Source organism: Pseudorasbora parva, chromosome 8, assembly GCF_024679245.1.
Source record: "Pseudorasbora parva isolate DD20220531a chromosome 8, ASM2467924v1, whole genome shotgun sequence".
NCBI lineage: Eukaryota > Metazoa > Chordata > Actinopteri > Cypriniformes > Gobionidae > Pseudorasbora > Pseudorasbora parva.
The window spans coordinates 21,832,618-21,845,410 of NC_090179.1; the positions used below are offsets into that span (position 1 = coordinate 21,832,618).

A 12,793-nucleotide genomic window follows, 5' to 3' on the forward strand; every position below is an offset into this window, starting at 1 on the left:
AATATGGCATAATATGGCAATTGTATGCATTCAAATTGTTTAGTTTCACAGTTATTAATGTATGCAATTTCAGCAATAAAATTAAATTTTTCTAAAAAGAAAACAAATTAGATGTTAATTTTAAGATACCCGTCTTATTGTCTCTTATTGCTCTTAAATAAAGAAAAAGTAATTATTGTCCGATTAATCGATTAATTGACCGATTAAGTGGTAGATTTATCGATAGCTGCAGCCCTAATGTCAACAGATGATGTGATTCAAATTACACTTATGCTAATTTGATTATAAAGTATATTTGACACTATAGACTATGACTATGTGAGACTAGTTAGTTTATCCTTATTAGGACACCTTGCCATTACAGAAAAGCTTTTTTGGCATAATCCTGAACAATGTATAAGCATTAATTTCATGTGCCATTGACACATTGAACAGAGGAGAGGTTCGCATGAGTGAGTCTACGTGTAGGAAGTCGGGGATGTCTTTGTTTTTTACGTTTTGTTTCAAGGCGTTGATACATGGGCAACACAATTAAAAAAAATCTGTAAAAGTTTGTGTATGATCAAAACATTGACATGTTTTTCTGAATCTTCAATTGTTTAAATTCTGCTTTTTAAGTGTTGGTTTAAGATGCTAATGAAAGAGAGTGCTGGTTTCTGACAGGCTTTGACTGTGCCATGAAGCCTGTAAATTATATAGTATCTGGATGCCACAGTGAGGACATTTAAACTTGCGATAATACCGGAATTACGTTAACATCGGGGGAGGTGGTGTTTCGAATACGCACCAAATCCTTCGCCGTTGTCCTGTCAGTCATCTCTCCCTACTCTCGTCACGTGATAAAAGCAGGAGTCAGATAGAGATTTCAGACTATGCTGCAGCTGTATGGGCGTTTTTAGTTTATAATTGTAGCGTCTGTTGTACAAACTGAACTAAGTGGTTTTGATTTCAATGAAAAAGCAAAAATACAGTGGGGATAGTATTTTAGAAATACAGTGCCATGGTGGCCAAGTAATGCAAATCTTTGTACGGCTGAACACTGTGTAACACCAGGAACACTGACTACCGCAGAAAGCCTACAGTAAGAACTTGTTATAAAACTGAATCTCCTGTATGAAGGTGCTCTGTTGGGTAATTGGATTTTATAAGGTCATTCGCAAGCTGTTGGAATTTAAGGACTACTATTGGATGGAGGATTTGAGATGTGCAGTTTACAGAGAAAGCTCTACGACGGTACTGGGGCCATGACACATTGCCTCCTCGACTTTAAAAATCCAGTCATGTTTTTAATGCTTGAGGCGACTTTTAGATGCATTTACAGCCAGTGGGCGTGTTTCTCGAATGAGAACATCGAAAAATGACCTCTGAAAGTGTGTGCGCTTTGGTTGAAAACAAGAGAACTGTGAAAATCCTCAGCTGAACCTGTGTTGAGTGATTCTGCAGAGCTCCCTGAAGACAGGGCCAGTCATAAAGAAAGAACAGTGATGTCACCAGGCAGATGCTTGCTAACACCGATTCAATATCGCATTGCTTGGTGCCTGTTTATGTAATTCATTATAAAGCTGTCATATTGCACATTGTGGCTTTTATGATATATTGCACATTATGTCTTTTATACAAAGGCCTTTTAAGCGCTGTTATAATAAATGATCAGGGTTTGCACTTTTTTTCTGCTGCTGGCTGATTATACTGCCTATATTTTTATTGGCCTAAACTTGTTATTGTTTTATTTAAAAATAAAAAAAGTACTTCAACAATAACGTTGGTAACATTGTTACAGCTATTCATTTATTAGATTTTTCATTTGCAGGGATGGCTCAAAATTATACAGATAATATTACTATGGTAGCTATATTACTATAAACACTTTTGCTGAAAAACTACCAGTTTAACACATCTTTTCTGAATAAAAGTTATGAGACATTACTTTTAAGTATGCTACTTAGACAAAATGCCAATTCAGGGTGTTGTAAGGGGTTAACGGTGACAGTCAAAAGATAGCTTAAAGCTTGAATGATTGGTAATCGGCTGATCATGATGACAAGAAATTAGTATTCTGTATCGGCTGCAAAAATACTGATCGTGGCATCCCTAGTGTCCACAGATTCTGTTCACACTGAACCAAGAACAGAGCCACAAGATAAAATATGAAGATGGCCTTCTCAACTTCTTTCCAAATTTAAATGCACATGTTGAGTTCATTTGCGGTCATTGTTTGAAACATGATTCCGCATCCAATCTTGGGTTTTGTGTGTGCTCTGCAACCAAAGTACTTTTCATTCTCAAGCCTCCATGGTGTTTTGCATGCAGCTTGTTCAGATTACCCATTTGAACCTCTCACTGATGATGAGTTGGTTTATAATATTATTGCGTTATTAAAGCATGTGATGACAACTGTGTTCAAATGCAATTTTGTGTTATGATTGGGTCATCAATATGAGATTTGTGCTCATTTGAATGCTGTCTAAGCTCATTTCAATTTGGTTAATGACATGTCAAAGAAAACAATGTGCAATCTCAACAGAATGTAAATTAAATAAGTAAAAATATATAATAGATAAAATCAGAATATTTTTTTCCCACTAGGTTGCTTGTGGAGAGGATCTTCGCCCAATATCTCGTGCCTCACAATCTAGAGACTACAGAGCGAATGAAGTGTCTGTATTATTTGTATGCCACATTGGATGGAAATGCTGTCAAGTAGGTGCAGTAATTCTTGTTTTATTCATCTAAAACATCCGCTTGTGCAGAACTCGAATTGCTAATTTTGAATCTGCTAACAAAAAGTCCCATTCTGTTAAAAATCGTTTAATTTAGAAATGGGTCATTTTATGGAAGTAAAGTTGTTTTATCTTGTTTTTAATGGAGAAAATGATTTATACAGTGCTTGTGGGTCTGAAAAGAGTTTATTGAACCTATAAAGATGTATTTGCAGACATGGAATGTTGATTGTGGTTGTTGTGGTCCATTTCTCCTATAGAGCTCTGAATGAAATGTGGAAGTGTCAGAACATGCTGAGACACCATGTCAAAGATCTTCTGGATCTTGTAAAACAGCCAAAAGTTAGTTTTTTCCTTTCATTGTTGCTTGGTTTTGGTTATAGCTTTTCTGATTTCTCTATATTATATGGTGTACTTCTGTTTGAACATTCTTGAATGTTTTTTTTTCTTTATTCCCCCAGTCTGACTCGTACAACAAGGCCGTGTTCTCAAAGGTCATGGTTATCACAAGTAAGTCGTGCTTGTTCTCTGCAGTGCTGTTAGATGAATCTCCTGTCAAATACAAGAAGCTTTTTGTGTAAAAATAACAAACAATAAATCTCCATCTCTGTGTTAAAGGAAACCTGCCAGACCCAGGCAAGACGCAGGACTTTGTGAAGAAGCTCGCTCAGGTTCTTGAGGAGGACGAGAAGATCAGAAAGCAGCTGGAGACTCTCGTGAGCCCATCCTGCTCGTGTAAGCAGGCCGAGGTCTGCGTGGTAAGAACCGTTTTGCTTCACCTTGCAGTTTTTTCCTTTGTAGTTTAAGTTGTCTCAGTTTGTGGTTGTGTTTACACTCCACAGAAAGAAATCACAAAAAAACTGGGTAGCCCTAAACAGCCCAGCAACCCTTTCCTAGAGATGGTGAAGTTTTTATTGGAGAGGATAGCACCCGTTCATATCGACACAGAATCTATCAGGTACCATTAAGACTTTTAAATACTGCTAATAAACGAGCCATCATTTGCTCGCAGTTTCATTGCCTCCTCTTTTTCTGCAGTGCACTTATCAAACAGGTAAACAAATCTATAGAAGGAACTGCTGATGATGAAGATGAGGGAGTCCCGACTGAGCAAGCTATCAGAGCCGGCCTGGAGCTGCTGAAGGTAAATAAACCTCTAGACCTGTTACCACATTGGACTGTGTCCGTGCTGGTGTTAAATCCCAGTAGCACAGAAACAACATACATGCATGCCAATATTTGGATTAAGTCTGAATTTTTGTGTAAGTTTATTGATGTAGTATAACTATTATTTTTGATATACCTCAGATACAATGTTACATTTTATACGTTTATGCTTCAAACCCATGGTGCATAAACTTTTAAAATTGTAGTTTATTTTTTTTACTTTATTGCTTTGATATGAATCAAACTTGCAAATACTACTATTTTAACAAAAACTGCTTTTATCCAAAAAGAACTTGTATTGTCCCAATAAAATGCGAGCAGACAATATCACTACATAGAACGTAACTTTTTTTATTATTAGTTTGTTGGTTTGTGTTCATAGCTGTACTGAAGTGTCTTTACGCCCCTCAGGTCCTGTCCTTCACCCACCCTGTGTCGTTCCACTCTGCCGAGACCTTTGAGTCTTTGCTGGGCTGTCTGAAGATGGACGATGAAAAGGTTGCAGAGGCCGCACTGCAGATCTTCAAAAACACTGGCAACAAACTGGAAGAGAGCTTTCCACACATCAAATCGTACGTTTGGGTCCGTCTCATGAACCGAGCTGTTTAGAAGAGCACATCTGGACTTTTGTTCTAGAGGAGTGATGCTGCTTAATGCTTGAATTGTTCCACCGATTCAAAAACTGTTTCTCATTTTGGAATTTCTGAGGTGCTCTGGCACTTGAAAATTGGAAAACCATTTTTATTGTGCTGTACAGTCTTCCCTAAAGTGGACGGTGCCATTCACTTCTGCCTGTTTTACTTCTTTTTGCCCCCTAGAGTCCTGTTACCTGTACTGCAGCACAAAGCAAAGAAGGGTCCTCCTCGCCAGGCCAAATATGCCATCCACTGTATCCATGCCATGTTCTCCAACAGAGACACACACTTTGCACAGATATTTGAGGTAAGATTATTAAGAATAGTCTTAGTGTCTTAAAAATATCTGGAACAATGTTTTTGTAATTTTGCTGTTCCTCTGATATGACTTTCCTTCTTGGCTAATATGACCTTCACATATTCACTTCTTTTTACCTGGATGCCTGACATTCTTACCAATTGCTTTCTATCTGCCATAGCCTCTGCATAAGAGTCTAGACACAGACAACATGGAACAGCTCATCACCCCTTTAACGACCCTGGGACACCTGGCCATGCTGGCCCCGGAACAGTTTGCAGCTCCGCTCAAATCTTTAGTGGCCAATTTCATCGTTAAAGACCTGCTAATGAACGACCGGGTAAATTATAGCATTGTTGATTACGGTTTCTGTAATAAAGCCTGAATTTTGATGAGACGAGACAGCAATCAGTGTGATGCACTGCATAGAAATGCACGTTTTAAAATATTTCCTTCTGGTGAAGTAGTGCAAAAAAATAACACACAAAATGAACTCCGATACTAGGTGTAGATACTTGATAAACGCCTCTGGATTGCTTCAGTGTAACATGCATTTTGAATCTAATGTGTTTTTCTTTTTACTTTATTTTAAATAAACAATTGTATTTTTGTCCATTTACAGGATAATCATACATTTATATATATATATATATATATATATATATATATATATATATATATATATATATATACACACATACATACATACATACATATATATATATATATATATATATATATATATACACACATACATACATACATATATATATATATATATATTTAATATTGATATATTACAATTTTAAATATTTGGTTTTTAATTTATTATACTTTAAATCATAATTTATTTCTGTGATGCAAAGCTAAATTTTCAGTATCATTACTCCAGTCTTCAGTGTCACATGATCCTTCAGAAATCATTCTAATATAATGATTTATTATGAGTGTTGGAAACAGTTCTGCTGCCTAATATATTTGATGAATAAAAGGTTCAGAAGAACTGCATTTACTCAAAATAAAAACATATTTTCCAAATAATATAAATCTCCTTTACTATAAATAAATTTTTTATCAATTTAACACATTCTTGCTGAATAAAATTATTGATTTATTTAAAAAAAAGAAAGAAAATAAATGACTGACCCCAAATTACTGACCAGTAGTGTATATTGTTGTTACAAAAGACTTCTATTTTTAAAACATTTGCTTTACTTTTTATTCATTAAAGTATTATAAAAAAGTATCACAGGTTATGAAAAAATATTAAGCAGCAGAACTGTTTCCAAGTTTGAAAATGAATCATCATATTAGAATGATTTCTGACGGATCATGTGACACTGAAGACTGGAGATACTGATAATGATACTGAATGATACTGAAAATTCAGCTTTGCATCACAGGAATAAATGATAATTTAAAGTATAATAAATTAAAAAACAATTATTTAAAATGTTAATAATATATCACAATATTACATTTATTTTCTGTATTTTTGATCAAATATATGCAGGCTTGATGAGCGCACAGATAATTATTTTTATACAGTTTGTACTTTTTATTTGTTAAAATACATTTTGGGCTTAAATATGTTACTGTTCAGTTGTATAATGTTTAAATGTAATACAACAATATATTCCAAACTATAAATGCCAAAAATAATAGAATATTTATATGGTTAAAATAATGTTCAAAATATAATTTAAAAAACTATTAAATATTAATATATGTTTATAAAGCCTCAAAGAAAATATTTTAGTTTTAGTAACTTCAGTATAATAATAACTTTGCGTGTGAGGTCAGAATGAACTTGTACTATTAATTACTTTCTAATAACAAAAACATTAGACTTTAATTTGTTAATCACAATTATTTTTATAACAATGAATCATCAGCCAAGGTTCTGTGATCGTGACAGCACTGCTGATAATGAATAACATAGCTGGTCGAGGGAACAGAATTAAATATGCATGTGTTGTTTATTTGCCTGTACCATGAACTAATTTAGACTTATTGAATTAATGTGATTTTATGGGTATGTGCTTGCTTAAGGCCTAATTCAACCCAGTATAATTATGAGAGTAAATAGCTGTGAAAGTTCAGAACGTATCAAACAGATGAGATCCCGTTTACTGATCTCCATTTGATTGACCTTGTGAGCACAGCCTTATTTCACTTTGCAGTGGTTTTAAATCAAGTTGTGTGCTTTAATACACATAGACGTGTGACACATCATTTGTCTCCTTGCCTCTATTACAAGAAATGTGCTTATTTTTAGTTGTAACCTTGTTAGCAAACTTTCAGACCGAGCAATAAAGGATTTTCCTCACTCTCGGGTTTTTGAGGCATCTGATACTGATCTAGATTTTTTGTTTGCTGCAAAGATTCCTGGCAAGAAAACCACCAAGCTGTGGGTCCCAGATGATGAAGTCTCTCCTGAAACATTGGCTAAGGTGAGACGCTCAGTAAATAAATCACTACTTCAGTTAAGATTTGTCTTTTGCCATTTATTATTCATTTTTATTGAAGAAAGTACCAAAGTTATTCACATCTCAGCCTGTATTGCATTGATTCCCAACAGATATGGCTAGACAGCTCCTTTTTTACATTGTACATAAATGACACCTGAACTTGCAGTCACAGGAGATGATACTGTGATGAGTAAAGTATGAGTTCAATGTTCCTCTGTCTCTGTGTGTTTCAGATTCAGGGTCTGAAATTAATGGTCAGGTGGCTGCTTGGCGTGAAGAACAATCAGAGTAAATCTGGCAACTCCACTCTGAGAATGCTGACGGCTATCCTGAGCAGCGATGGCGATCTGACGGAGCAGGGCAAGATGGGGTGAGTTAGACTGGGGAAACCCAGCCTGATCTGCCAGCGATTTGATTTTAGTCTGGAAACATGTACATTCATTTCTTCTGCTTGTGTTACACTTTTGCGGGAACCAATCACAGACTGGCTTATCCACCTGACGCGCTATTGGCGAGTTTAACACAATGACAGATAAAGAAGAGAAGGGTCGGTGCTTGTTGATCATGCATCTTGTGGTCTGATTGGGCGGAGGACTATCCAATTGCAAATGGAGTCATTCAAATAATGCTCGTTTATCACGCCTCCTGTGCAGTAGAAAATACAGAGCAGACTCCCCAGACCAATGTTCAATTTTAAATTAAGGTTTGGTCTGGTGATAGCCAGACAAGGGGTGAGTTGCACTTTGAGCAAGTCAAGCACTTTAAATGCATAGTTCCAAACCCTGAAACCCCCCAATCCTGAGCTGTGATCTAAAATAAAATAAATATATAGGTCAACTTCATGATTTAAGAACCCTCAATTACAGAGCATTTGCATCTGACAAATAAGCACTCCCGTTAGTAAAGATTTTTAGCTGTTTTTTGGAAGAAGTCTTATGCTTACCTAGTCTGCATTTATTTGATCAAAAGTACAGTGATATTGTGAAATTATTCGAATTTAAAATAATAACTGTTTTCCATTTTGATATATTTTAAAATGCTTTGTATTCGTGATCTTCAGTGGCACATGATCCTTCTGATCTCATTTTGGGGTCAAGAAACTTTTCCTATCAATGCTGAAAGCAGTTATGATGTTTAATATTTATATGGAACCCACTATGTTTTTCAGCTTTCTTTGGTGAATTCAAAAACAGCATGTTGAACTTGTACATTATACATTCCTTTGCTGATCAGTTGAATGTGTCCTTGCAGAATAAAAGTTGTAAAGTTTTCTTGAAAACATTCTTACTGGTACAAAACATTTTAACAGTAATGTATGATTAAATCAAAATGGAGAATTTATAGTTTTGTTTAGAATTTAATGTATAGTTTTTACATGCAGTATTTAATATTTATTTTAATTATCAAAAAAAAAAAAAGAAAGTCACACATCGTTTCCCCTCCCCATGTGCTGTGCAGTAATAGATGGAAATGATAATTTTTATTATAATATTATAATTGGAAACTCAACCATCACAATACATTAATTGATTCAACACTTTTGCTGGAAAATGATGGCATACATGGCGGAACGTTACTGATGCTTTTATTTGTGTTGATATGAGAGTGATTTTATGCGCTGACTTTCTGTGTGTGGGTGTACAGGAAGCCGGACATGTCTCGTCTGCGGCTGGCAGCCGGCTGTGCGATTCTTCGTCTTGCTCAGGAGCCGTGTTACCATGAGATCATCACCCTGGAGCAGTACCAGCTCTGCGCCCTCGTCATCAATGTAAGACCCATCACCAGCTCCTTATCTGACTGCATATGGGCCTGATAGACTTCTCTTTTATCTTAATGTCAAAAAAAGATCATAACATTGTTTTAATGGCTTACTCTCTCTGACTAACAGGCTTGTTAGTTTTGTAGTGATTCACTGTATTCCTGGTCACCCATCACGCTCTGAAATGTTATCTGATGTGTTTTTTATGACCAACCATATACTGTAAAAAATATGGACATAGTGTCTGTGACGTCACCTATAGGATCCCGATAGGCTGTTCTGAAGCGTAAAGTAGAGACGAGCTGGCCATTGCCATCTTGCTAGCGTCATTGTGTGCCCCTCCCGCATAACAGAAAATGGGCAAAGAGGTGGGGTGTGGGCGGAGCTTATGTGACGCAATGACTATAGACGGTGGATAAATGGCTATCCACCTGTCAATCAAAGTAACCACACCCTTAATTATGCAGAACTTTAAATAAAAAAAATTCACCCCCCTCAGAGTTGTCATGAAAGGCAGAATTTGCAGAATACACCAAAACCACAATTTGTACCAGGCTGTAAACATGTTTTTTTTCCTGCTGTAAAGCTGGGAATTTTAACATGGGGCTCAATAAGATTTCTGCTCCCTTTTGGAGCCTGTCCCTAGTGGTCAGTTTAGGAATTGCAGTTTACATTAATTCCGTATTGGCTTCAAGAGAGATCGCGGGAGGTTGCCGCTTGTGACCAACATATCTTTGAGGAAGACTTTCTAGGGGTCACGTAACTGTTGGCTGCAAACCAACCATTAAAATCATCAGCATCAATGCCCATGATTAAATCTCTTAAAAATAATGCCTTTCTTATTGCAGATGGATAGAATAGAGGACTATTTCAGAGTGCAACTGGATGTTTATGCAGAAAAAAAACTGTTAGAACTAATTGAACTAATTGGATTGTTAAAAGAGGGTGTTTCATATTAAAATGGAGCCAGATGAAATTAGGACTGTGCAATTAATCGAACTCGTAATAAAATCACGATTTGAGCATGTGGGATTTCTGAATCGCTTTATATCACGATTTTTTCCGTGCTCCTGGCTCCAACCTCCCAGTATGCTGTCCGAACCAATCAGAATGCAGCGCGCCTAAATTGAGCGCGAGAACGAAACAGACCGAGCATAACATATGAAATAAAAAAAAATATTATAGGCTAATATTTGAACAAAGCCTAATTAAATAGGCTACGTTTTCTTCAACCCATGGCCGACGAAGTCATCGCATTCTGATGGACATTTTCCTTTATGGCAGCGGATATAACTCAAAATATATATATGTGCAAGACATCATTTTAAACTATAAACTGTCTACTTTTATTTGTGTACACTCACAAAGGTTGTTGATTCAGAGAAAGGATTATTTTGCATGCACTCACTCCAAAGGCTGTCTTCATAAATGTATTTTGTTTCTAAATTCAGTTCATATTTCTAATAAATGAAATTCAAAGCCAAAATAACAAAAAAGAAAAAAAGTTGCATGAGTTACCACCATGCAAATTCAAATATTTTGTTCTTTTAATTTTAATTAATGCATGGATAACACGACTGTCCTTCCATTAATAATAATGGCTATTGTGGTGCTGGGATATACACAAGCTTACCAATTTTGGAGACTTAAGTCTGGGTTGTTTTTTTTGTTCCTGTTGTTTTGATTACCCCCATTAATCAGTGATGCACGGGTTGATCCAAGACGCGGTCACCTGCAGTTACGAGTCATCCCAAAATATTTTTAATGGTATTCGGGTCGCGGTTGGTCGGGTCGTTTGAAATAAAGATGCCAATTAAACCGTTGTAATTTATATAATAGCCGCAATTAATATACTAGATGCAATTTACTATAAAAATCCGTTTTAAAATTCCGTTTCAATTTACAATAAAAATCCATTGGCAAGGAGAATCCTCTGCGTTCCAGCATCAAGTGCATCCAGTGAGCACACATTCAGCTCCGCAGGTCGAGTCAGAAGCGAGAATTAAACCGGCTCAACCCAGGGAAGGCTGATTCAATATTATTTCTGCACAGCACGAGGAAAGCTAAGAATAAGTAGACTAATATTCTGTTTTAGGCCACCAATGGCACCTTGTAGCCTTTTTAACCCCTTTCCTACATTGTTGCAGCCATTTAAATAGTTCAGTTTTGTTTTTAATGTCAAAGCAGTTATATTTTGTTTCTTTTCTTTATTAAGTTAATTTTTAGTTTGTTAAAATCAAATTTTCATTTTTTTACGTGACGGCCGACAGTGAGTTAACCGCATGTCATCTCAATGTTAGTTAATTTAGCCTAGGCTACTATTACCACCACAGTAAAAGGCATTTTTGACGAGCTGAGGCAAGCCGATGCTGCTCGCAACGGCGCTCACAAACGAAACGAGCTAAACAATCTAAACAAATAAAATAAAAAAAGAACATGCAGGTCTTACACCTCCACAAAATGAATATAAATCCGATCTTCAATACCTGCGGTATATGCTCATTTAACGGAGTTCACATCAATGAAAGCAAAAGATTCATGATGCATTTTATTCAGCAGCTCATTTCAAATGCAAAGACCGCAATATAAGACAGAGAGAGAGTGACCTACGCGCACTGGTAAGATCATTTAGTCTCATTCATTTTTATTGAAGATTGTGTTTTTGAGCATCTAAGACTTATTTTAAGTTTCATTTACGGCCATTTGCATTGGCTTTATGTATTTGCAGCGACGCCTGTTGCAGTAGCAAATGTAATTTTTAAATATATTTATGTATTTATTTAGCCATTTGTCTGTTCTAGAGACGTGTTAACTTTTAGATAAAGCTCTAATTGGTTTCCTTTGGAAATATGTTTCAAATTCACACAGAATGCATTTATAACTGTAAAGCATGTCTGTTTGTGTCAAAATCGTGATTAAAAACCGAAATAAAATAAAAATATATCTAGAAATCATGTTTTTTTTTTTTTCATATCACACGACCCTAGATCAAATGTATGTTTGACCAAAACCAATGCTTAAACAGGCTGTGCAGGCTGTCGGATAATGTTTACTGAAAGCCAAAAAAATGACATTCGAAGGAAAATAAAGTGATTTCAGCGGAAGAAACTGATCAGTCTTTCCCAGCAAGTGTAAATATATGCCTTAATCTGGTGGTGGCACTTAAGCCTAGGTCACTTTGAGTGTGTTTTTCTAAACCGTTGATTTAAAAGCATCAGCTAATTCACTCATTAGGAACTAATGAGTCCTCTTGTCTTTCTCAGGACGAGTGCTACCAGGTGCGACAGGCCTTTGCCCAGAAGCTACACAAAGGACTGTGCAGATTGCGTCTGCCGCTGGAGTACCTGGCAGTGTTCACGTTGTGTGCCAAAGACCCAGTGAAAGAGCGCAGGGCGCACGCCCGTCAGTGCCTGGTCAAAAACATCAACTTGCGCAGGGAGTACCTGAAACAGCATGCGGCAGTCAGCGGTAAGGAGTGTCTGTCTAAATCCTGCTCTTAAGGCAAGGGCTAGAATTGAGAACCGATTCTTATTCAGTATAACTTATGCTTTTTAATTAAAAGATGCTGCAAGTGAATGGTTTCTCTAATGTTGATGGCGTTGACAACACAGCTTTCTTTTATGTTGCAACAACAAACATACTGCAACACTAGTCAGTCATTTTTTCAAACAAAGGACTCTTCTGAGTTTTTTATTTATTTATGAATCTGCACAAAAGATGAATTTCTGTCCAGCTTGAGATAT

At 36.2% G+C, this 12,793-nt stretch overlaps 1 protein-coding gene across 1 annotated transcript in view; it reads left to right on the top strand.

The window, feature by feature from the left end:
* pds5b (PDS5 cohesin associated factor B) overlaps window positions 1-12,793 on the top strand; it is a 62,646-nt gene that overhangs the window by 41,071 nt on the left and 8,782 nt on the right. Inside the window, exons 13-25 of the mRNA XM_067450398.1 lie at window positions 2,587-2,700; window positions 2,981-3,062; window positions 3,182-3,230; window positions 3,339-3,478; window positions 3,563-3,678; window positions 3,759-3,864; window positions 4,299-4,459; window positions 4,706-4,829; window positions 5,002-5,160; window positions 7,205-7,273; window positions 7,525-7,661; window positions 8,936-9,059; window positions 12,314-12,518. Coding sequence (XP_067306499.1) covers window positions 2,587-2,700; window positions 2,981-3,062; window positions 3,182-3,230; window positions 3,339-3,478; window positions 3,563-3,678; window positions 3,759-3,864; window positions 4,299-4,459; window positions 4,706-4,829; window positions 5,002-5,160; window positions 7,205-7,273; window positions 7,525-7,661; window positions 8,936-9,059; window positions 12,314-12,518 — 1,586 coding nt within the window. The remainder of the gene's footprint in view (window positions 1-2,586; window positions 2,701-2,980; window positions 3,063-3,181; window positions 3,231-3,338; window positions 3,479-3,562; window positions 3,679-3,758; window positions 3,865-4,298; window positions 4,460-4,705; window positions 4,830-5,001; window positions 5,161-7,204; window positions 7,274-7,524; window positions 7,662-8,935; window positions 9,060-12,313; window positions 12,519-12,793) is intronic.